The sequence below is a fragment of the Ochotona curzoniae genome, unplaced genomic scaffold (genome assembly GCF_017591425.1).
Source record: "Ochotona curzoniae isolate NIBS_2020 unplaced genomic scaffold, NIBS_Ocur_1.0 contig_2321, whole genome shotgun sequence".
Classification (NCBI taxonomy): Eukaryota; Metazoa; Chordata; class Mammalia; order Lagomorpha; family Ochotonidae; genus Ochotona; species Ochotona curzoniae.
The window spans coordinates 23,331,995-23,354,314 of record NW_024465421.1 but is presented as its reverse complement, the minus strand read 5'-3'; the positions used below and the strand labels follow the sequence as shown (position 1 = coordinate 23,354,314).

The window sequence follows — 22,320 nt, the reverse complement described above, 5'->3', positions numbered from 1 at the left end:
CCACACATTCACACCCAATACATAAGGGATCTCAGGTTCTGTACAAAAAGATTGCATTCCTGCCTGGGAATCTGTGCGAAGGCTACAGAAAACCTTTCCCAGGGGATGAGCCGTTCACAGCGGGTGAGAGCTGCCAGCATGGCTGGTTTGTTCTGCTGCAGGGCTTGGGCCTAGGGCAGGCTGGGGGTGCCAGAAGCACCCGGTATCTGGGTTCTGGGGCGACTTCGACTGCGGATACAAGGGTAGTGCTGGGCAGCCGCAGGCTCGTCCGGCAGTCAGGGGGTACCTGGAGGGAGCAAGCCTCCCTGGACTCGGGGCATCACCGCCCAGCATGGGGAGACAAAATGGCTACCGCGTTCCTGGGCGAAAGCACAAACGGGTCCCCTCCAGGCCTTGAACTACAGCTTCCAGAATGCTCGGCCCGAGGCGACGTGTGACGTCGCCAGGTTCGTGCCCCTCCCCCCGCCGCCGAGAAGTGCGGACAGGCTGTCACTTAGGCCCGCTCCCGCCCCCTCGTTCGCGCAGGCCGACGGGAGTTGTAGTCCTTCAGCAATGAGACGGCCCCATTCCCACTCTACAAGAAACTCTACTTCCCGACGGGCGTTCAGCGCTTGCGCACAGGCCGCAGAGCGTACTACGGTTCCCAGCGGGCCCCGCGCTGCGCGCGTTTGCGGGCTGACGCCTTCACTCGGTCGTGCTGACGTGCAGCGCGGCCCAGGCGGGGTGCGAGTGGCGCAGTCGGAGCCCGCTGCGGCCCCTGAGGAAGCGAGGAGCGGCAGCGTCGGGTGAGGTGGGCACTCCGGCGAGGCGAGGCGGCGGCCACTAGGCCCCCAGGGACTCGGGGGCTCGGGCGGCGCCGGCGGAAGGCTCCCTGCCCCGTCGAGCCGGCGGCGGGTGAGCGGGAGCGCGCCGGGCGGGTGGGGGAGGGGCGGCACGGCGCGAGGCCCAGCGCGCCCAGGGTGGCCGGTCGGCGCTGCCCGCTGCCCGCTGCCCGCTGCCCGCGGCGGGCCCGTCCCTCCCCACCCGCCCGGCGCGCTCCCGCTCGCCCCGGCGCACCGGGCGCAGCTCCCCTCCCCCACGGCGCGGGGCGCAGCTCCCCTCCCCCCACGGCCCCTTCCCCCGCGGCGCCGGGCAGCTCCCCTCCCCCACGGCCCCCTCCCCCGCCGCGCCGGGCAGCTCCCCTCCCCCACGGCCCCCTCCCCCGCGCCTTGCCGCGCTCCCCTCCCCCACCTCGCAAGGCCGAAAATAGGTGCGGGCCGGGCCTCGAGCGGGGCCGGGAACCGTTTGGACTCGGTAGTTTCAGCCCTGAGGTGATTGGGGGAGGGAAAAAACCGTAAACGTTAAAGGAAAAAAAAAAATTCGGGCTTCGTAAGTACAATAGACGGTGTGTGTGCTTTTTTCAATTTCCTTGTACTTTGCTGACCGCCCCGAAGCTGGAGGCTCGCGAGGGCCGCTCGCCCGGCGCCGTCGGGGTCCGCCCGGTCCAGCGGGCGCTCCGGGCACGGGGCCGGCGTGGGGTCGGGCCCCGGCCGCCCCGCTCCCTGGTGCTGCTCGCGGGCGCTGCTTGCCGTTATTTCTGTCCGCTTTTCTTGGTAAACCCCTTCTCTCCAATTTGGTGGTTTTTTAAAAATTGAATGCCTTAATTGTGTTGTGAGATAGCTTCTTCATTATTTTTTTGGCATTTTAACTCCAACACAGGTAGTTCTCTGCCTTCCTCTGCAGCTTGAAATAGCTTAGGGAGCCCTGTGGGCTTGGAGGGTCGTGGCGGGACGTGTTCCTGGCGCTGCCGGGGGCGCCGCTCTAGAACTCCCCTGTGACTTAGTGCCTCTGACGCAGCAGCCGCTGGTTTTCCTTAAGGAGTGGGAGGATTTTGGTGTCAGCGGTGCGGGAGCGTCCCTCACGCTGACGAATTAATTGTAGACCAGAAGCACTCTGTAAAGGAAGCAAAAGTTGGGTGGGGGTGGGGTTGGGAAAGAGCTACTTTTGGAATGGAAGCATTAGTGTTAGAATCACACCTGCTGGCTGGAAGCTACTGACCGGAAGAGGAGTTACTCATTTGGTAAGATGGAGCCCCATCTGCCCTCCTGTGGCTGGCACTTCCCCCGGAGCGCAGTGGCCTAGTGTAAGGCTGGGCGGTGGCAAACTCGGCAGTTGTCTAGGCTTTCTTTTGAATTAACATCTGGTAATTTTTGCATGCATTTGTGCACTTAAGTTTTATTGTTTTTAATTGAAAAGTCAGATTTACTGAGAGACCAGCAGAGAGAGAGAGAGAAAGATCTTTACTATGCTTCACTCCCCAAGTGGCTGCAACAGCCGGAGCTGAGCGAGTCTGAAGCCAGGAGCTCTTCCAGCTCCCCCACAGGGGTGCAGGGTCCCAAGGCTTTGGGCCATGCTCTTTCCCAGGCCATGAACAGGGAGCTTTGGGACACAGACCAGTGCCCAGCTCTATTCTGGAACTTTGTAAATGTAGCCTTCTATCCATGCCATCTCATTTCCATCTGCTTTGACCTCTCCTCTTTGCCTTTTTCCCCCCACTTTGCCTTTTGTGGGATTTTTTTTCCCCTTAAGTTAGCTTTTCCTCCCACGTTTACGCTCTGGAACTGTCTTGGAGAGGATGGATGTGGGAAAAACTGTCCTTGAGAGGAAAAAATACATGGATGTCAACTCGTGCATTTTCCAGAAAGCTGATTGGGAGGCAAAGGTTCCCGGCCGACCTGATTTCCATTTGTGTTTGACTCCCCAAATGCCTGTAACAGGGCCAGGTCAAAGCTGGGGGCCTGGAACTCAGTCTGGGTCTGTAATAGGTGTCAGGACCCAGCTGCCAGAGCAGTCACCTGCTGCCTGTGAGGGCGCACTGCACCTGGGACCTGGGATTGAAACGAGGAACTGAGGCTGGAACCAGGCATGCCAGTTTGAGATGCAATTGTCCCGGGTTCTGGTGTGCTAGCCTAATGACTAAATCCTCACCTTGCAAGTACTGGGATCCTGTATGAGTTTGGTTTGTGTTCTGGCTGCTCCACTTCCCATTCCGCTCCGTGGGAAAGCAGATGACAGCTCAGGTCTTTGGGACTCTGTACCTGTTTGGGAGACTTGGAAAAAGCTCTTGTCTCCATGGGCTCAGCTCTGGACATTTTAGCCATTTGGGGAGTGAACCAACAGATGGAAGATCTTTCTGTCTCCTCTACATAAATATGGTTTGCTTCTCCAGTAAAAATAAACAGGTGTTTTATTTTTCTGAATTTCTTCAAGTATCCTTGCATTGCAGGAAAAAGGATCAGAGTATGTATAGTTGAGTAAAACTGGGACTTGGGGGATTATTGGGTCATGCTGGGATTTAAATAAGAGCACAGAGCCTTGGGGAGGGGGAAGTTGTGAAACTACGGATTAGGTAGGGAGAGCGAGGAGTGGGCAGCCTTAGAAAAAGGAAAGTATGGAGAGTGAAGATTGTCTTGTTCAGGGCAAAGAATCTAGAGAACTCTTGAGGACGTTTGGAGTAGCGAAGGCTGGTCTGTGTGCACATGTTTCAGTGGAGCTTTGTGTTAAAAGCACTTCACAGGAGTTAGTGGGACTTAAACCTGCAAAACCTTTGGTGAGTCTCACTGGGAAAGGTTGATGAGAGCTGTCAGTACTTGGAATCAAGGGTATGGCTCTTTCCCTGGGTGATGAAATAACCATACGATCACCCAAAATCCAGGTGTGTTTAGTGTGTGCATGCTGTAATTTAGTCCTTGTTGAGGCAGTGTTGGACACTGCGACTTAAAGTGCCCACCTAGAAATTGGTCACTCCATTGTTTTCCTGCAGTGTAGTTTGAAATCCTTAGATAGGTTGGTTAAAGTCTTTGGACGGGAAATGGATGCCCTTTAGTGGCGTGGATCTGTCTGGTGGTGTTGTGGCTTGTCTAGAGGCCCATTGACCAGAGTTTGGATGTTAAGGTAGTTGAAGGCACCATTTGCATCAAAATGAGACCAAAAGACAATGTGGAGCGATTTTGGAGACATTGAATCCCAATCTGCCTTAGGTGGAAGAGACGTGTAGGTGCAAGGAAGAACGATTTAGTGTTTTGTGCCAGAGCATTCGGGGAAAGGCTTTGATTTTTCTGGATAGGAAGCCAGTTCCTTAGGAGATGGGGAGGGTGAAGTGGCAGCATGCAGTAACTGCTGCATTGGGAGACGGTAGGTGTTGAACTAGGGCTGTGGGTGGCGGTAGGTGGTTAGTTTGGGGCCAGGGGCCTGACCCGTATCTCCCCGCTCCCCCCCAGGAGCGGTGGTGCCCCCCGGGCACAGGGCCATGTACAACGGGATCGGGCTGCCGACGCCCCGGGGCAGCGGCACCAACGGCTACGTCCAGCGCAACCTGTCCCTGGTGCGGGGCCGCCGGGGTGAGCGGCCTGACTACAAGGGAGAGGAGGAGCTGCGGCGCCTGGAGGCTGCCCTGGTGAAGCGGCCTAACCCTGACATCCTGGACCACGAGCGCAAGCGGCGCGTGGAGCTGCGATGCCTCGAGCTGGAGGAGATGATGGAAGAGCAGGGGTGAGGGGAGGACGGGGGGAGAGCTGAGCACCGAGTGCGTGCAGAGCTGGATGTTAGGTGGGACGCAGGGAGGATAGGCCTGGTTGAGAGGCAACTCTAGGGGAGGAGGTCAGGTAGGAAGTGAGGAAATGGGCACACGTAGGCATCTGGGGAGACGGAGATTGGAATTGTTCAAATGGTGGTACAGGGGAGAGGAGGGGCTGTGGAGGAATAAAGTATACTTAGGAAACTCAAGAAAGCCATGCCCAGGCAGGAGAAGCGCTGGCTAAGCTGCTCGGTCTTGTCGTTGGTAGAGAAGTGGGAGGAAGGTAAATGGATTTAAGGGTTGAGGCCTCAGAAAGTAACCAAGCCATAGGCCAGGTAGGGAAGTGAAACTTTGGAAAGGAAACTCATTTAAGCAGAAAACCTTTCAGAGCAGTGGTTTTCAAACTGAAGCAGCGGCACTTGTTTTTTATATTCAGTTTTGGAATCCCAGGAATTAGAAGTCCTTTTTCAACCTTGTTGAAGTTGGGGTGAGCATTTGGAACTCTGCCTGCTTAATTTGAATCTTGACCCTGAAGCACAGTATGTTTAAAATCCACTGTTCTAGAGGGAATAGTAAGGAACGGGGCAAAGATGAGAGGACTTGAGAGAAGGGGCCTTAGGGTGGCGGTGAGTGAGCAGCTCTGTGTGCGTGGAGAAGGAAGGGATCCTGTTGGGAATGCAGTGAATGTCAGCCCGGACTGGGGAGTTTGTCCCGTCAGGCTCTAACACCGCAGCGTTTGTCCTTCAGGTACGAGGAACAACAAATTCAGGAAAAAGTGGCGACCTTTCGACTCATGTTGCTGGAGAAGGATGTGAACCCTGGGGGCAAGGAGGAGACCCCAGGGCAGAGGCCAACGTGAGTGTCGCCCCACCATCGCTGTCCTCTCTCCCTGTGCCTTCTTATGTTTCCTTCACAATTTGGCCCTTTTCCTCACCAGGGTAACTGAGACTCACCAGTTGGCAGAATTGAATGAGAAGAAGAATGAGCGACTCCGTGCTGCCTTTGGCATCAGTGACTCTTACGTGGATGGCAGCTCTTTCGATCCTCAGCGTCGAGCCCGGGAGGCTAAACAGGCTGCTGAGCCTCCCAAGCCTTACAGGTACACAGCCCGAGCGCGGCCTCCGCCCTCCTCCTGGTGCCTGCACATCTTCTGTGTTTCCTGGGGGACTGAGCTCTTCCCAAACTTGTCAGACTGTGGTCCTCTGGGGTACAATGTCTAAGCAGAGTGTGTGTGACATCCAACTTTCCTTCCCGCCTTCTCAGCCTTGTCCGGGAGTCCAGCAGTTCTCGCTCCCCGACTCCAAAGCAGAAGAAGAAGAAGAAGAAGAAAGATCGAGGACGGTAAGTTGGTTGGGGAGTAAGTCCAATAAGGAGATGTTTTTTCTGAGTTGAGTTTCCAAGAGGAGAGAAGAAAGCAGAGTGCTAGTCGGGAGAAGTGCGGGTCATTTTTTGAGGGGATGGATTGAATCTACAACTTTGCCGATTGCTGATTTAAGCAGTTACCCATACTTCTTAGAGCAAAGAAAGAAGTGCTGGGCTTGAGGCCTGGGGCATAAGTGTTGGAGTTGTTCAGATGCTTTTGAAATCTTTGGGGGGATGAATTGTAAATGAGAATGCAAAGAAAGAAGCCAGGCAGAATGACTTTGCCTCTGAACCCTTCAGCAGGTCAGAGAGCAGCTCTCCTCGTCGGGAGCGAAAGAAGAGCTCCAAGAAGAAGAAGCACAGGTATGCGGGGCGCTCCTTGACTTGCAGAAGGCTTGATGCGCGCAGCCTAGGGGTTGCTTCATGTGCCTTTTTTCCCCCACCAGATCAGAATCTGAGTCAAAGAAACGGAAGCATAGGTAAGAGTTTGTGGGGTGCTGAGGCCAAGGGGAGCGGTAGGCATCACTTGAGGCTTGTGCCTGCTCTTTGCTTGATGTTTGGGAGGTTTCTTTTTAGACAACCGTGTCTTATTTCACAGATCTCCTACTCCGAAGAGCAAACGTAAATCTAAGGACAAGAAGCGCAAGCGGTGAGTGAAGTGGCCTTGAGGAGATTTGCTTAGTGAGTGGATGAATGTTCCTGTAGGGGAGAGAGCAGAGGGGGATGTGTTGAAGGGCTGAGGGGGAGCCCAGGTGCTCCGATGTGGGTGGCACGGCCTCCTGAGCTGGGTGCTGGTCTCCCTTCAGGTCTAGAAGTACAACACCTGCTCCTAAGAGCCGCCGGACCCACCGATCAACCTCTGCCGATTCTGCTTCTTCCTCCGACACTTCTCGCAGCCGGTAAGGGGTGGTCCAGGAGGAGGGCTGGGGAGAGGGAACTGGCAGGTTAATCAATTTAATATTTATTGAGCGCCCACGGTGTGCTAGGCGCTGCACAGACCATTCGGAAGACACGGTCCCTGCCCTCTAGGAGCTGACAGGCTAAAGCAACAGGATGGACAGACATATACATTCCCCTTCTCTTTTTTTTTTGTTTGTTTTTTGTTTTGTTGTTGTTCTTGTTGTTTCTTTCTGATGTACAAGGACTGCCAGGCTAGGGTGGGGGGGTTGTTCGTGGTCTCTGGGGGAGGAAGGAGTCCTTACCCTGGCCTCCTTAATCGGGGAAGGCTTCCTGCAGGAGGTGGGCTCAGGTGAGTTGGGAATGGGCTGGGTGGAGGGATGGGGGGTATCTGGGGGAGGTGCATAAAGGGTAGAGGGAGAATATCCTTTGGGAAGAAAGACTCGGGCAAACTGAACTTGGATTTCAGTGAGTTGAGCCACGTGGTATGAAGGAGCTTTTTGAGGAGTTTTTTTTTTTTTTTTTTTTTTTTTAGGAAATGGTGGGAGCTAGGGAGGGGGTTTTATGGTCTCCCTTGAGCTGATTTCCCTCCCCTCCCCCAATCCTCAATTAACTCCTTCAGGTCTCGGAGTGGTGCAGCTAAAACCCATGCAACTGCCATGACTGGGCGAAGTCCTTCCCCTGCTTCAGGGCGTCAAGGGGAGGGAGACGCTCCTCCCGGTGAGCCAGGTGCCACCAGCGTGCAGCAGCCTGGCAGCCCGGAGCCCTCCACCAAGCAGCCCAGCAGCCCTTCGGAGGACAAAGACAAGGAGGAGGTATGTTCCTGAGCTTATTGACATTGGTTGGCTTGCTAGGGTAAAGACTGAGAGGACTGTGAGAGGAGCACGGTGATAGCCTACTTAGAGAAATGAGTTCTGTTCTCTCCATATTCCCCTTACAGTTAACACATTTTGTTATCCATGTGCATATCCATTAGCGTTGTGGCTGAATCGTGGGTTCTTTAGACTCGGATCTCACTGGATATTACTGGTCCTGCGTCACTGTGAGGCTGTGGTGTAGGCAGCCAGTCCGTGCACTGCTGCATTTCAACACTGATCCCACTACCGGAAGTGTTGGGGTTCTAGGAGTTCCCCTGGTGTTTACTTCCTGCTTGAACTGTAACATGCTGTCTCAGCCTTCTGACTGCTTCATCTCAGTTAACCTTCTCATTCTGATTTTAATCTGCTTTCTGTTGTCCTTTTCTGTACTCTACACCATGTTAATCTGCTTTTTTCCCCACACAAGCCATATTCTCAAACCTTCGTCTTTTCTCATGCTGTTTTTTTTTTTTTCAAATAAACGGATCTTTTTTTATTTAAAAAAATATGATGAGCTCGCATGCCACTTACCTAGCCTCCCCCAGGGTAACATCTTGCGGAACTGTAGTGCAGTGCCACAGTGAGGATGCTGCTGTTGCTGCAGTTGGGAATTATGGCATTTTTACAAAGTTGCCATTTTTAAATTTTCACACTTTTTTCCCCTCTTATCTCCATCTCTGCAATTATGTTACCTGGCTGAAGTTACGCAGTGTGTAACCGTTTCAGGTTAGGCCACAAGCAGATTCAACCCAGGGTAGTACTAGTATTATGTCCCAGTAGTTTGTTATTACTGAGTGGTATTCCATGGTATGGATATAATGCAGATGCTGTTTAATTTTGCTGTAGCCTGTTTTTTAAGGATCAAGTCAGTTGACACTTTGGAAAATTGCTTTAGCATTTGAAATCACTCCTTTTTTCATGTTCTCATACACGGTAATGACATTTGTTGAGTGTAGGTTTTTATTTCCCTTTTGCTTTGGCCTAGAGTGTGAGATGTGAGGCCACAGATAGCCACTTTTATGTGCTTTCTTTAGGCTTTGTGTATGACCTCTTATTATTCAATACATACGATTTGCCTTTTGGGAGGAAGACAGTTAATATAATGGGATGTGTGAAAGAGCAGTCTCATTGGGAAGTTTATTGCGATCTATGGGAAGCAGGAAGTTTGGGTGTTTAATGTATTCCTATCCTACTCTTTTCCACTCTCAGAAATCTGCAGCGCAACCTAGCCCTTCTCCGGAAAGGAGCAGTGCAGGCCCAGCACCACCTGAGCCCCCTCCACTCCTTGCTATGCAGCATGGCAGCTCCCCACAGCCTCTTGCAACAACCCCTTTAAGTCAGGAGCCAGTGAATCCTCCATCTGAGGCCTCCCCAACCCGGGGCCGTTCACCACCTAAGTCTCCTGAGAAGCCTGCCCCATCTTCCTCAGAGAGCTCACCACCATCCCCTCAAGCTACCAAAGTGTCTCGGCATGCCAGCTCATCCCCTGACAGTCCTAAGCCCACTCCAGCTCCTGGGGCCCGCCGGGGGGCTTCTTCTTCTCCCACATCCAAGAATCGCTCACATGGCAGAGCAAAGCGGGAGAAGTCACGTTCCCCTACGCCTTCACGTAGAGGGGGGAGGTCCCGTAGCCCAGCTACTGCCAAAAGGGGGCGATCTCGGTCCCGGTCCCCTCAGTGGCGCAGGTCCCGATCAGCACAGAGGTGGGGAAGGTCACGAAGTCCCCAGCGGCGTGGCCGCTCTAGGTCTCCTCAGAGGCCAGGCTGGTCCAGGAGCAGAAATACCCAGAGGAGAGGCAGGTCTAGGTCCACGAGGCGAGGCAGGTCACATTCTAGATCCCCAGCCACTAGAGGCAGATCTCGCTCTAGAACACCAGCCAGGCGGGGCAGGTCTCGCTCTAGAACACCCGCCAGGCGTCGGTCCAGGTCCAGAACACCCGCCAGGCGTCGGTCCAGGTCCAGAACACCCGTCCGCAGGGGCAGGTCTCGCTCTAGAACGCCTGCCAGGCGTCGATCTAGAACCCGGTCTCCTGTGCGGCGGAGATCTCGTAGTAGATCTCCAGCACGGAGAAGTGCCCGGTCACGCTCTAGAACCCCAGCCAGGCGTGCCCGGTCACGCTCTAGAACCCCAGCCAGGCGTGGTGGGCGATCACGTTCCAGAAGCCCAGCTAGGCGCGGCCGCTCACGTTCTAGAACCCCAGCCAGGAGAGGGCGGTCTCGATCTAGAACACCAGCAAGGCGAGGAAGGTCCCGGAGCAGAAGTGTAGCTAGACGTGGGAGATCCCACTCTCGAACACCCCAAAGAAGGGGACGGTCTGGCTCATCCTCAGAGAGGAAGAACAAATCCAGAACATCTCAGAGGAGCAGATCCAACTCAAGCTCAGAAATGAAGAAATCTCACATTTCCTCAAGGCGTAGCAGGTCTGTCTCTTCACCTCGATCCAAAGCCAAATCTCGCTTGTCTTTGAGGCGAAGCCTTTCAGGGTCTTCTTTGTGCCCTAAGCAAAAGTCGCAGACACCACCCAGGCGCAGCCGCTCTGGATCATCCCAACCTAAAGCAAAATCTAAAACACCAACAAGACGAAGTCGCTCTGGTTCTTCACCACCACCTAAGCAGAAGTCTAAGACTCCGTCGCGACAGAGTCAGTCTAGCTTATCTCCTCGGCCTAAGGGGAAGTCAGGAACACCACAAGGGTCTGGAGCAAGTCCCCAGGGCAGCGAACAGTCTACCACACCACCAAGACGGAGCCAGTCCGAGTCATCGCCTGATGCTGAGGGGAAATCTGGGACCCCACCGAGACTGAGCTGCTCTGGGGCTTCTCCTCAGCTCAAGTCTAGCACACCTCCAAGGCAGACTCCATCTAGGTCTGCATCTCCTCAGCCACGAGGAAAGGCTGTGTCAGCTGTGTCCTCACCACGGCAGAGAAGCCTCTCTGGCTCCTCCTCTCCAAGTCCTAGTAGGGTGTCATCTAGAACGCCTCCAAGGCAAGGCAGATCCGTGTCTCCGTGCACCAAGGGGGGGTTGAGGTTGTTGCCAGGACACAGCCGTTCTAGGTCCACCTCACCGGATGCCAAAGCAAAACCTGGAACTCCAAGACATACTCGCTCAAGGTCTACTTCTCCATGCCTCCAGGTCAAGTCCGAAACTCCATCAGGGCAGCGTCTTGTTGGGTCAGAGTCACCAGAACCCCAGGAGAAGCCTGAGGACACAGCAGCAGCAGCACAGAGTCGCTCTGTGAAATCTAGCTCCCCACCAGCAGAGAGCGATTTGGACTCCTCTCTGCAACAGAAAGTTCAGTCTCCCAGATCCGACACTTCAAGTCCGGAAGTCCAGAGGCACTTGCAGTCTTCGTCTCTGCTGGGCAAATCTCAAACACCACCTAAAGGTTGCCGATCGAGGTCGTCATCTCCAGTCGGTGAGGTGGCCTCAAGATCTCCAGTGAGTGATGGAGGTGAATTGTTAAGTCCTAGGCTGAAATCAGGGATGCCTCCTGAACAGGGCGGGTCCCAGTCTAACTCCTGCTCCTATCCTGCGAGCCAAAAGTCTTTTCTGGGACACAGTAGATCAGAACCTTTTTCTGAATCGAAAGAGACATCAGCCTTCCCCATTCAAGAGGATATGACTGCGTCATCTCCTAGGTCAAGAGGCAGATTTAGTCCTCTGGTGCCAGAGAAATTGGAGGCCTCACCTATACTAAAAGAGACACCAAGGAGTGGCACTGGGTCACCTGCAGATACAAAAGACCAAACTAGCATATCAGTGAAGGTAAACCAAGATGAGTTCATGGAAGTGACAGAGAAATCTGAACAGCCCACTAGCCAGGTTCTGCCCCGGGTGTCTCCGGAGCGGAATGAAGTGGCTGCAGGTAGCTTGGGATTGTCTCCCAAGGTAGAAGAAAGGCCTGTGTCCTTTGACCACAGCCAGTCACAAGCTTCTTTGGAAACAGTAGAAATTCCTGCAGTGGCCGCGTCCTGGGGTGGAGCACAGTTTTCTCCAGAACATAAAGAAGTGTCTAGCTCACCTGGCAGGGAAAATAGCTTTGGATCACCTTTAGAATTTAGAAATTCAGGCCCGGTTACAGAAGTAAGCAGTGGATTTTCTCCTGATGTTAAGGAAGATTTGAGTGGACCTTTCATTCCTCAGCACGAGACAGACACGACTCTAGATGTGAAGGAACAGTCAACAAGGTCCTCCAGACGCAGCAGCTCTGAGCTATCCCCAGACGTCCTGGAGAAGGCAGGAATGTCTCCTAACCGCAGTGTCTCTTCACCTGTTCATGATGCTGTAGCTAGAACACCCTCGAGAGAAAGGGGCAGTTCAGCGTCCTCTCCTGAGCCAAAGGAGGGCTTGCCCAGGACTCCATCACGGAGAAGCAGGTCTGGGTCTTCTCCGGGGCTCAGAGAAGGGTCAGGGACGCCTTCGAGACACAGCCTGTCTGGCTCCTCCCCTGGCACAAAGGAAGCACCTAGGACACCATCCAGGGGGAGGAGTGAATGCGACTCTTCACCAGAACCGAAAGTTTTGCCTCAGACTCCAACAGCAAGGAGTCGTTCTCCATCATCTCCAGAGCTCAACAACAAGTGTCGAACCCCGCAGAGGGAGCGAAGTGGATCGGAGTCCTCCACTGAACAGAAAGCAGTGGCCAGAACTCCCCTTGGACAGAGAAGTCGGTCTGGATCTTCTCAAGAACTTGATGGGAAGCCCAGCACATCCCCACAGGAAAGAAGTGAGTCAGAATCTTCCCCGGATTCGAAGGCCGAACCCAGAGCCCCACTGAGGCAGAGGAGTCGCTCGGGGTCCTCTCCAGAGGTTGAGGAGAAGGCCCGGCCTTCACGGCGCAGTAGATCAGCTTCCTCCCCTGAGGTGAAGGATGTGGCTAGAGTGGCAGCCAGAGCACAGAGTGCTTCTGATTCTTCTCCGGAACCCCAGGCTCCCGTCCCCCGGGCTCTTCCCAGACGGAGCAGATCGGCCTCCTCGGGCAAGGACAGAGGCCCTTCCCCTGAAGGCAGCAGCAGTTCCGAGTCTTCTCCAGAGCACCCCCCCAAGACAAGAGCCACTCGAAGAGGCTCCAGGTCCTCGCCGGAACCGACCAAGACCAAATCGCGCACACCACCCCGGCGGCGTGGTTCCCGGTCACCTGAGCTCACTAGGAAGGCCCGACCCTCCCGCAGGAGCCGCTCTGCCTCTTCCTCGCCAGAAACCCGATCCAGAACACCAAGGCGCCGGCGAAGCCCCTCAGTGTCTTCCCCAGAGCCAACTGAGAAATCGAGATCACGCCGGCGGCGTTCGGCCTCATCTCCCCGTACCAAGACAACGTCAAGGAGAGGCCGTTCTCCCTCTCCCAAGCCTCGCGGGCTGCAGAGGTCCCGCTCTCGCTCCAGGAGGGAGAAAACGAGAACAGCCCGACGTCGGGAGCGCTCTGGATCTTCCCAGTCAACCTCTCGGAGAAGACAGCGGAGCCGGTCAAGGTCTCGGGTTACTCGGCGGCGGCGGGGAGGCTCTGGTTACCACTCAAGGTCACCTGCCAGGCAAGAGAGTTCCCGAACCTCCTCTCGACGCCGAAGGGGTCGTTCTCGGACACCCCCAACTAGCCGGAAGCGTTCTCGCTCACGCACGTCGCCAGCCTTGTGGAAGCGCTCCCGATCACGGGCCTCTCCAGCTGCTCACCGCCGGTCCCGGTCCAGAACACCCCTGATCAGCCGCCGGAGGTCCAGGTCTCGGACCTCGCCAGTTAGTCGGAGACGGTCAAGGTCCAGAACATCGGTGACGCGACGGAGGTCTCGGTCAAGAGCGTCCCCAGTGAGTCGAAGGCGGTCAAGATCCAGAACGCCACCTGTTACTCGCCGCCGTTCCAGGTCCAGGACCCCAACAACTCGCCGTCGCTCCAGGTCCAGAACTCCACCTGTGACTCGCAGGAGATCCAGATCAAGAACTCCGCCAGTGACCAGGAGGCGATCTCGCAGCAGAGCTTCGCCTGTTACTCGCAGAAGATCAAGATCCAGAACCTCTCCGGTGGCTCGAAGGAGGTCTCGCTCTCGGACCTCTCCAGTGACCCGCCGCCGCTCGAGGTCTCGTTCACCTCCAGCCATTCGACGCCGCTCTAGATCTCGCACGCCACTGTTGCCACGCAAACGCTCCCGCAGTCGCTCACCACTTGCCATCCGTCGCCGCTCCAGATCCCGTACTCCAAGAACAACTCGAGGCAAGCGGTCCTTAACAAGATCTCCTCCTGCTATTCGCAGGCGGTCTGCCTCTGGAAGCAGTTCTGACCGCTCACGTTCTGCTACTCCTCCGGCAACGCGAAATCACTCTGGGTCTCGGACACCTCCAGTAGCGCTCAGTGGTTCCAGAATGAGCTGCTTCAGTCGCCCTAGCATGTCACCAACACCTCTTGACCGATGCAGATCACCTGGAATGCTTGAACCCCTCGGCAGTTCTCGGACGCCCATGTCTGTCCTGCAACAGGCTGGCGGCTCCATGATGGACGGTCCAGGACCACGGATACCTGATCACCCAAGAGCTTCTGTCCCAGAAAATCATGCCCAGTCCAGAATCGCGCTTGCCCTGACGGCCATCAGTCTTGGCACTGCCCGACCTCCTCCGTCCATGTCTGCTGCTGGCCTTGCTGCAAGAATGTCTCAGGTTCCAGCTCCGGTGCCTCTCATGAGTCTCAGAACGGCCCCAGCTGCCAGCCTTGCTAGCAGGATTCCTGCAGCCTCTGCAGCAGCCATGAACCTGGCCAGTGCCCGGACACCGGCCATGTCAGCAGCAGTGAACATGGCTGACGCACGGACCCCCGCCGCAGCAGCAGCCATGAACTTAGCCAGCCCTAGAACAGCAGTGGCACCTCCTGCTGGGAACCTTGCCGACCCTCGCAGCCCTGCAGCCTCAGCTGTGAACCTAGCAGGAGCCAGAACTGCCGCTGCCTTGGCAGCTTTGAGTCTCACAGGCTCTGGCACACCCCCAACTGCTGCAAATTATCCCTCCAGCTCCAGGACACCCCAGGCTCCAGCCCCTGCAAATTTGGTGGGTGCCCGGTCTGCGCATGGCGCAGCGCCTGTGAATATTGCCAGCTCCAGAAGCCCTGCAGCCTTAGCCCCGGCAAGTCTCGGTGGCGCTCGGCTGACACCAGCGTTGTCCGGTGCAAACCTCACCAGCCCCAGGGGGCACCTCTCTGCCTATGAGCGTGTCAGTGGCCGCTCCTCGCCACAGCTCCTTGACAGAGCTAGGTCCAGAACACCACCACCTGTCCCTAGCCAGTCTAGAATGACCTCAGAGCGGGCTCCCTCTCCTGGCTCGAGAATGGTCCAGGCTCCTGCTCAGCCTCTTCTCCCTCCAGCACAGGATAGGCCTAGGTCCCCTGTGCCCTCAGCTTTCTCAGATCAGTCTCGTGTGGTCTCCCAGACCAGCACTGTAGTCAGCTCTCAGGCCCTTTCCTCGGGGACAGGGCTGAAAACCATGTCTGCTGCTGACCACAATGGCATGCTCTCTGGCCCTGCCCCTGGGGTAGCACACCCCGAGGGTGGGGAGTCACCTGTCCCTACCGTGGCCCAGCAGTCTGCTCTGGCTGCCCTGCAGCCAGCCAAGGAGCGCAGGAGCTCGTCCTCGTCATCCTCCTCCAGCTCCTCCTCGTCGTCCTCCTCTTCGTCGTCGTCCTCATCATCATCTGGCTCCAGTTCTAGCGACTCGGAGGGCTCCAGCCTTCCTCCTCAGCCTGAGGTGGCACTAAAGAGGTGCGGCACTTGACTTAGAGAAAGTTTCTAAGGGAAGGTGTTACAGGGGGAGGCGGATGGGGAGGGAGGCTCATGTCATGGAGGTTGTTAGCTCTCAGAGCAGGTACGGGGGACCTGGATGTTTAAGCTTGGGGTAGAAGAGGATGTTGGGGTGGGGGTTGAGGTGGGGGGAATGGGACAGATATAAGTCTCCAAAGGTTGATTCTCTAGAGGATAATGATGAGTTTTCCGTCTCTACAGAGGACAGAACTAGAGGAAATGGACTTAATTTTACAGCAGGAGGGATGGCAGTTAGACCTCAAGAGGAACTCCCTGGGCTGGAAGGATCTTCAGAGGTCATCCCATCCCTCTCCCTGCCTCCAGGCAGGACGGCCCCTCCCCCAGCCAACCTGCCCTCGCAGGGGCCTCCCCAAGCTGCGGCTCTCCTAGGAAGGAGACCACCTGGCTTCGGCTTCCACACCTGAACCCAGGGTCTTACTCCTCCATCAGGGACTTTGTTGAGGTTTAGCCTTGCATCCCTTGCGCTGTGGGCCCCAGCCTGTTGCTTGTGTTAGCAGAGGCTGGGAGAGCTCTGGCCACTGCTCTCCAGAGAATGCGCTCAGCTGCTGCGGTCCTCAAGGCTGGGAGAGCTCCCAGGGCCTTTCTCAGGCAGGCACCCCTCCCCCACTGCCGTTCCTCCGCACCAAGGAAGGTAGGGTTGGGGGCTGGGGCAGCTTGTCTCCTTTGTCACACTGCTCTTCTCCCACAGGGTCCCAAGCCCTGCCCCAGCCCCCAAGGAGGCTGTGCGAGAGGGACGGCCCCCGGAGCCCACCCCAGCCAAACGGAAGAGGCGTTCCAGCAGCTCCAGTTCTAGCTCCTCTTCCTCCTCCTCCTCCTCCTCCTCCTCCTCGTCTTCCTCCTCCTCCTCCTCCTCGTCTTCCTCCTCTTCCTCTTCCTCTTCCTCCTCCTCCTCCTCTTCCTCCCCTGCTAAGCCTGGCCCTCAGGCCTTGCCCAAACCTGCAAGCCCCAAGAAGCCACCCCCTGGCGAGCGCAGGTGAGTGCTGCCTGGCCTGAAATGGCAGGGATGGGAGGTGGAACCCTGGGGTGAGATCCTTGTTGGGGTGTCTAACGTGGACGTTGGCATTTGGTTTTATCCAAGGATTTGGGGCACTTGTCTCCCCTACCTGCTTTGCTGTACCCTGATCTGGCACATGGCTGCAGGATCAGAGTACATCCTCCAGCCAGAACAAGGGGCCTCTGAAGTCTCTTCCCTGCCCTCACCATGCAGCCTGCTCCCAGGGATTGTAGTTTTAAGTCTCCCCATTGCTACTGCCAGGGCTCTGGTCTGGCCACCGTCATCTTCTCCCGACTCTGTCCACAGCCTCCTCCCTGTCTCCCTGCCTCCACGCCATTCTCTTCCACATGTAGCCAGAGGGATGTTTCTAAAACGCACATCTGGTTACTTCCCTCCACGCCACAAATCCTTCCGGGACGCCCTGTGGCCTGCAGGACAAAGCCCCGTCTCTGCAGGAATGGCGTGTGAGGCTCTTCACCACCTGGCCTTGCCCGCGCACTGCGCTCCTCCTGCCCGCCCCCACACATGCCCTGGGCTCCAGCCACACTCAGCGCCTTGCAGTCTAAGGAGAGCCCCATACCTTTGGACATGCTGTTCCTTCTGCCTGGAATTTCCTTGTCCGCCTGGTGAACTCCTCGTTCTGCAAGACTCCGCTCAAACAGCACCTCCAAGAAGACTGCCCCGCCCTGCCCCGCCCACGTCTCCCTCCCCTGGGCCCCCAGACCTGTGTACATCCATGACCCTGGGGCTGCCTCCCACACATGGGGCCATGTGGGCCTTACCTGTTGGCCTCCTTCCACCATCAGACTGAGTTCCTCCAAGTACAGGGACTGTCTTTATCTTTGCATCCCCCGCTGTCCCCTGTGGCCTGCCCACTGGGGACACTCAGTGGATGGTGTGCGGGCGGATGGGTGAGTGCGGACAAAGGTGGGTCTGAGGCTGGCCCTGTGTGGTGTGAGGTTTGGTGGTCAGGACCTGGGTGGGTGGTCCTGCGTGCTGGCTGGCGGGTTGGGAGGGGTGTGGCGCTAAGGAGGCCACCTCTGCTCCTCAGGTCTCGCAGCCCCCGGAAGCCGATAGACTCTCTGCGGGACTCACGGTCCCTCAGCTACTCCCCTGTGGAGCGTCACTGTCCCTCACCCCAGCCCCCGCCACGGGACCAGCAGAGGTGAGGCTCTCGCCAGTCCAGCTGCCCCGACTGACTGCTAACGGGGTAAAGGCCCAGTCGCCCGGGGCCTGACATCATGGCTTGTGTTGCAGCGGTGGTGAGCGGGCTTCCCGGAGAGGCCAGCATGGGGACGGCCGCTCCCCTAGCCACAAGCGTAGAAGGGAGACACCCAGCCCCGTGCCTGTGCGACACCGCTCCTCCAGGTATGTCCTCCCCAAAGGTGGAGAACGTTGACCCAGCAGCGGCTCTGGAAGCTGAGCCCAGGCCCCATGTTGATCCCAGCTTGTCCTCTCTTGCAGGTCTCCGTAAATCGCCTTGGGGGGGAAATTCCAGCACATTCCTGTGCCAGGGAGCCACAGGGAGTGTTCTTTGCCCCAACAGAGCCGCAGGAGGGGGTTGTCTGCCCCCCCTTGAGCCCTGGCAACATCTTGAAGAAGAGACCCCTCTTTAAACCGCCCCCTTTTTTCCCTTTTCCTTTTGTTCCTGTGAAATGTTATTAATCTCTGTGAGTTTTTCCTGGTTCATGTGTTTTGGGGGCTGGGCTGGGGTGGGAGGGAAAACAGGTGGGAATTAGGGAGGGATGGATTTGAGGACTCGGGGAGGCGCCCCTGGGCACACTCCAGTCCCTGTGGGGGTGGGGAGATGATTTGAGAGGCATTCTTGGAAGGGGCCCTAGAAATTAGCCGGCCCTTACTGCGCCCCCCCCCTTGGGTTGTTGCCCCCTCCCATCTCTTCATGTTTCTTAAAAGGCATTTGGTTTTTTTAAATCTGTACAGCAGGAGCAACCTTTTCTGTCAAATAAAAATGAGAAATGCAGGAACCAAGTCTGGCTTGTTTGACTAAGTGATGCAGGAGCAGCCCCGTGCACCCTTGTCTTCAGGGTGTGTCGCCGTCGGACACACCTTCATTCCCGGTCTGTCTTGCTCTGGGAAGAGGGGGCGTTTCCGGGAGGTATCAGGAACACAGGGCTCCCTCCCCGGCCAGTCTTATGCTTTCAGGGGTCAGCAGGTTGCCAGCTGTCAAGCTGAAGGGGGGTGGCAGAAATGGGAGGAGCAAGAGGCAGCAACAGGTAGATAACCCAAATCTCTTTTATTGGGGGGCAGTACACTTCGGTGACAGGCCCAGGCCCTCACTGCACTACTTGTTCATTGGCGCTGCTCCCCGAGTCTTGTGGCTTCATGACATCTGGCAGTTCTGGGGGGCTGGAGAAGGGCTCGATCCGCAGAGCTTCAAATGCGTCATCTGCATCAGGAGAAACAGACCCTTACCCTACAGTTAGTTCCAACCGAGCCACCACTTGGGGTCCTGGCACTCGGGTGCCAACCACAGCACCAGCCTGGCCCCTTCCTTGAGCATCCCTTGACCATCAGGACTGGACCCTGCTGCACTCGCCCCTCTGGCCTGGGTGCTTGTTGCCACCACAAAGCTAACCCAGCCTCGCATCAGTTACTTCCCTGTGTGATTCTCCTCTGGGCTCAAGGTTTGCAACTGATAAGCCCCCCACACCCAATGCCCTTGGCAAAGTAGGCCTGTCTGGGGGGACACTGGTTGTCTTGTAACTGGAGAGGCATGGCAGGACAGCCCCGACCCGAAGGCCAGCGCGCCCTTCCAGGGATGTTCACCTGCGCTGCTTCTCGCATCAGCTTGGCCATCTGACACAGTGAGCTGTGCTGCAGGGACACTGAGAACCAGAAGCTGACTGACCTAGTCTGGGGCAAGCCAGAGGCCCACAGCCTCCACAGGACGCTGTGTCCAGTCCCTCAGCCCTGCCATCTTCTGCGGGCAGCCGTGCTAGGCTTCCAGAGGGGATGCTGCTCCTAAAACGAAGCCCAGCGAGGACACCACGCTGCCTAGCCTCGGCTTTTGTGCCACAGTACAGCAAAACAGTCCCTTGGCACACCACTCCTACACTGCCCCTGCATGCTCAACTGGCTACTTCTGTTTTATGTTCTCCGATGAAAACAACTTAGAATTTCCCTGCCTTTTTCGGGGGCGGGCCCTCCCAGTTAGGCTGGGCCACAGTGGGGTGTGGCTGCTGAGCTGACACCGTCCGGCCTTGGGCACAGCCGCCCGGCCTCGGAGGGGGCCAGGGAGCAGCTGCACGCAGGGCGGGCACGCAGCAGATGTGGAGACCCCGGTGTGCCGCTCTGCTGCTGGGCCTGTCCCTGCCGTCCCCAAGCCGTCCCTGCGGTCCCCGCTGTCCCCAAGCCGTCCCCGCTGTCCCCAAGCCGTCCCCGCTGTCCCTGCCGTCCCCAAGCCGTCCCTGCCGTCCCCAAGCCGTCCCCGCTGTCCCCAAGCCGTCCCTGCTGTCCCCAAGCCGTCCCTGCTGTCCCCATGCTGTCCCCAAGCTGTCCCTGCCGTCCCCAAGCCGTCCCTGCTGTCCCCATGCTGTCCCCAAGCTGTCCCTGCCGTCCCCAAGCCGTCCCTGCTGTCCCCATGCCGTCCCTGCTGTCCCCAAGCCGTCCCATGCTGTCCCCAAGCCGTCCCTGCTGTCCCCAAGCCCGCTCACCTGCCCGGAAGGCCAGTCCCACCGTGGCGGGGGCCTGCGGTCTTGCCGTCTGGCTGGTGAAGCCACACTCGCCCAGTGTCTTGCCATCATCCAGAAGCTGGTCATCCTGGGGAGAGAAGGACCCGCTCAGAACCTCCGCTTTGGACCCGCGCCCACGTGGGTCCGGCAGGGTGACCGCGTCCTCGGAGCCGGGGACCGGGGAGACGGCGCCTGCGGCGGAGCCCGGGCGGGGCCGGAGCTCGTCCCCCCGGGCGATGCCCTTGAGCGCGGGCGCACGGCCCCCGGGCAGACCCCGGCCCCGAGCCCTCGCCCGGCGGCCGCCCTCGAGCCCGCACAACGGCCGCCCGGCCCGCACCTTGTACAGCCGCTGCTCGTCGGGCGGCCGCTTGAGGATGCCCTCGACGATGCGCTTGAGCTCGAACACGGTGCTCGACTCCTTGGCGTCCGTGAAGATGGTGGTTTTGTGACGCCGGATCATGAGGAACACGTCCTGGGGGGCGGCGGGCCGGCGTGAGCGCAGGGCCCGGCTCCCCGGCCGCCCGGCCCCCGGCCCCACGCGCGGCCCGCCGCCCCGCCGCCCCCGCCGCCCCCGGCCCGGGCCCGCTCACCATCGCGGCGGCTGCTGCTTCCCCTCGACGCGCCGGCGCGGCCGCGCTCCGCCCCGCTCCCGACTGCGCGTGCGAGGCCGGCAGGCCCCGCGCGAGCCCCGCCCCGCCCCGCCCGCCGCCATTTTGAGCGAGCCGGAAGCGGGTAGGTGCTGGTGGCGCGCGGCCGCCATCTCGGTGCGGCGGGCGGGACGCGGGCGGAGGGTGGCGCCGGCGAGGCGCCATCTTGGTGGAGTCGGGCCCAGAGCTCTCATCCCCGGGCGTGTGGTGTGGGCTGCGTCTGCGGCGTGAGCCTCGGCTCTCCCGGCGGGGAAGGGGCGCGCCTCGGAGAGGCCTGTGGGCTTGTTCCCGGCGCCGGGCACCGCTTCCGCCGGCCCGCTGCGCCGAGGCCTCGGGCGGAGCGACGCGCAGCCCCGCAGCCCCGCAACGGCGCCCGGGGCGCGGGCAGGGCTCCAGGCGGCCTCCGGGGAGCGCGGGGGAGGCGGCCCGGGGGAGCGCGCCTGCCTGGCTCTTCCTCCGGCTCGGGGGCGCGCAGGCCCCGGCTCCCGCGCCCCGGCTCCCGCGCCCCGGCTCCCGGCCGCCCGCCGTGCTCGCCAGGCGCACGTCGGCAGCGGGAAGGGCCTCTGAGGAAGGCCGTGAGGTTGGACGAGGCGGGCCGGCCTGTAGATAAAAGGCCCCGGCGCTCCCCTCGCGACGCCCCTGCGTCTGTCAGCTGTTGGCTCCAGTGAGACCCTCCACACACCCAGGGGTTTAACACGTGCCGCCTGGTGAAGCCCTCTGGCCAGACACGTCCTAGAGTAAGGAGAGGAGAAGTAGCCGAGTACAGTCCGAATGTTCCGTTTGTTTTAATAATTCGGTTTTTTAAAATGATGTTTACACGGTCGAGGCGCATGTGTCCCCATGTGGGCCACCAGCTGGGGCGAGAAGGATCGAGGAATGAGGGAATGGATGAGACGGCTGCCTCCCCTTTCCTTCCTGTATCTGCTGGAAAACAAACTTTTCTCTCCACTTCTGCTGTGTCCCACATATTTTGACGTTCTTTTGTTTCCAGGATTTCCTGATCTCCCTGTTGGCCCACCATCCATTCAGAAGTGGGCGCCTAGGTGTCTCCCTGGCTGTCACCACAGGGATTCCCCTCCTGCGTGGGCTGGCAGCTTGTCCGCCAGCTGATCAGGCCCGGGTAAGGGGGTAGCAGCTGTGGCAAAGCCAGTGGACAGAATACCCTTCCGCCTCCCGACTCAGGGCTTGACAAGGAGTGTTCCTTCCCTGCTTCCAGGGAGCTCTCAGCTGCCTCGTGAGGCCCCAGGAGTTGGACTCCCCGGCTTGACACCTGAGGCCCTGCTCATGCGCAAGTCCCTGTGGCCTGATGCACTGGCTCCTGGTGGAGCGTGTAGGGCGCTCTCACCAGAGGAGCTGACGTGTGGCTGGCGTCCCCCTGCAGAGGCCCCCAGGACCTACCCAAGCCCTGCCTTCCTGGTCCCACAGTCAGCCAGACTGCACAACATGGACTGATTGGGATTGGAAGGGCAGGAGCCAGCCCCTCCACGGCCTAGCCTTGGCCATCTCACAGTCTTCTTCCCTGG

At 58.2% G+C, this 22,320-nt stretch overlaps 2 protein-coding genes across 14 annotated transcripts; one reads left to right on the top strand and one right to left on the bottom strand.

Annotated features, from left to right (window-relative positions):
• Nucleotides 1-703: 703 nt before the first annotated feature.
• Nucleotides 704-18,396, top strand: LOC121151740 (serine/arginine repetitive matrix protein 2-like). 13 transcript variants are annotated; one of them, XM_040973502.1, is made up of 15 exons: nucleotides 704-790; nucleotides 4,260-4,530; nucleotides 5,303-5,410; nucleotides 5,493-5,654; nucleotides 5,819-5,896; nucleotides 6,218-6,280; nucleotides 6,364-6,396; nucleotides 6,516-6,566; nucleotides 6,724-6,816; nucleotides 7,437-7,629; nucleotides 8,881-15,404; nucleotides 16,153-16,437; nucleotides 17,510-17,623; nucleotides 17,719-17,826; nucleotides 17,923-18,396. In XM_040973502.1, the coding sequence occupies exons 2-15, from the start codon at nucleotides 4,289-4,291 to the stop codon at nucleotides 17,930-17,932; spliced, it is 8,064 nt and encodes a 2,687-aa protein (XP_040829436.1). In that variant the 5' UTR covers nucleotides 704-790; nucleotides 4,260-4,288; the 3' UTR covers nucleotides 17,933-18,396. The 13 variants fall into 13 exon arrangements, 11 of the variants coding, with proteins under 11 accessions (XP_040829436.1, XP_040829435.1, XP_040829432.1 ...); XM_040973501.1 differs by having other exon boundaries at nucleotides 17,716-17,826; XR_005883205.1 differs by lacking the exons at nucleotides 17,719-17,826; nucleotides 17,923-18,396 and adding an exon at nucleotides 16,543-17,385 and having other exon boundaries at nucleotides 17,510-17,601.
• Nucleotides 18,397-18,699: 303 nt separating this feature from the next.
• On the bottom strand, nucleotides 18,700-20,977 carry LOC121151763 (elongin-B). The gene is made up of 4 exons (XM_040973555.1): nucleotides 20,741-20,977; nucleotides 20,488-20,622; nucleotides 20,133-20,238; nucleotides 18,700-18,865 (listed from the first exon to the last, which is right to left on the bottom strand). The coding sequence occupies exons 1-4, from the start codon at nucleotides 20,960-20,962 to the stop codon at nucleotides 18,753-18,755; spliced, it is 576 nt and encodes a 191-aa protein (XP_040829489.1). The 5' UTR covers nucleotides 20,963-20,977; the 3' UTR covers nucleotides 18,700-18,752.
• Nucleotides 20,978-22,320: the final 1,343 nt, after the last annotated feature.

Excerpts from the sequence above, each read along its gene's own strand:
- LOC121151763 (XM_040973555.1), bottom strand. The coding sequence starts at position 20,962 with ATGGCGCCTCGCCGGCGCCACCCTCCGCCCGCGTCCCGCCCGCCGCAC. Across the intron at positions 20,623-20,740 it reads AAGCAGCAGCCGCCGCGATG|GACGTGTTCCTCATGATCCG; the intron begins GTGAGCGGGCCC and ends GCCGCCCCCCAG. Across the intron at positions 20,239-20,487 it reads ACGAGCAGCGGCTGTACAAG|GATGACCAGCTTCTGGATGA; the intron begins GTGCGGGCCGGG and ends TTCTCTCCCCAG.
- LOC121151740 (XM_040973495.1), top strand. The coding sequence starts at position 4,289 with ATGTACAACGGGATCGGGCTGCCGACGCCCCGGGGCAGCGGCACCAAC. Across the intron at positions 4,531-5,302 it reads GAGATGATGGAAGAGCAGGG|GTACGAGGAACAACAAATTC; the intron begins GTGAGGGGAGGA and ends TTTGTCCTTCAG. Across the intron at positions 5,897-6,217 it reads AAGAAGAAAGATCGAGGACG|CAGGTCAGAGAGCAGCTCTC; the intron begins GTAAGTTGGTTG and ends TGAACCCTTCAG.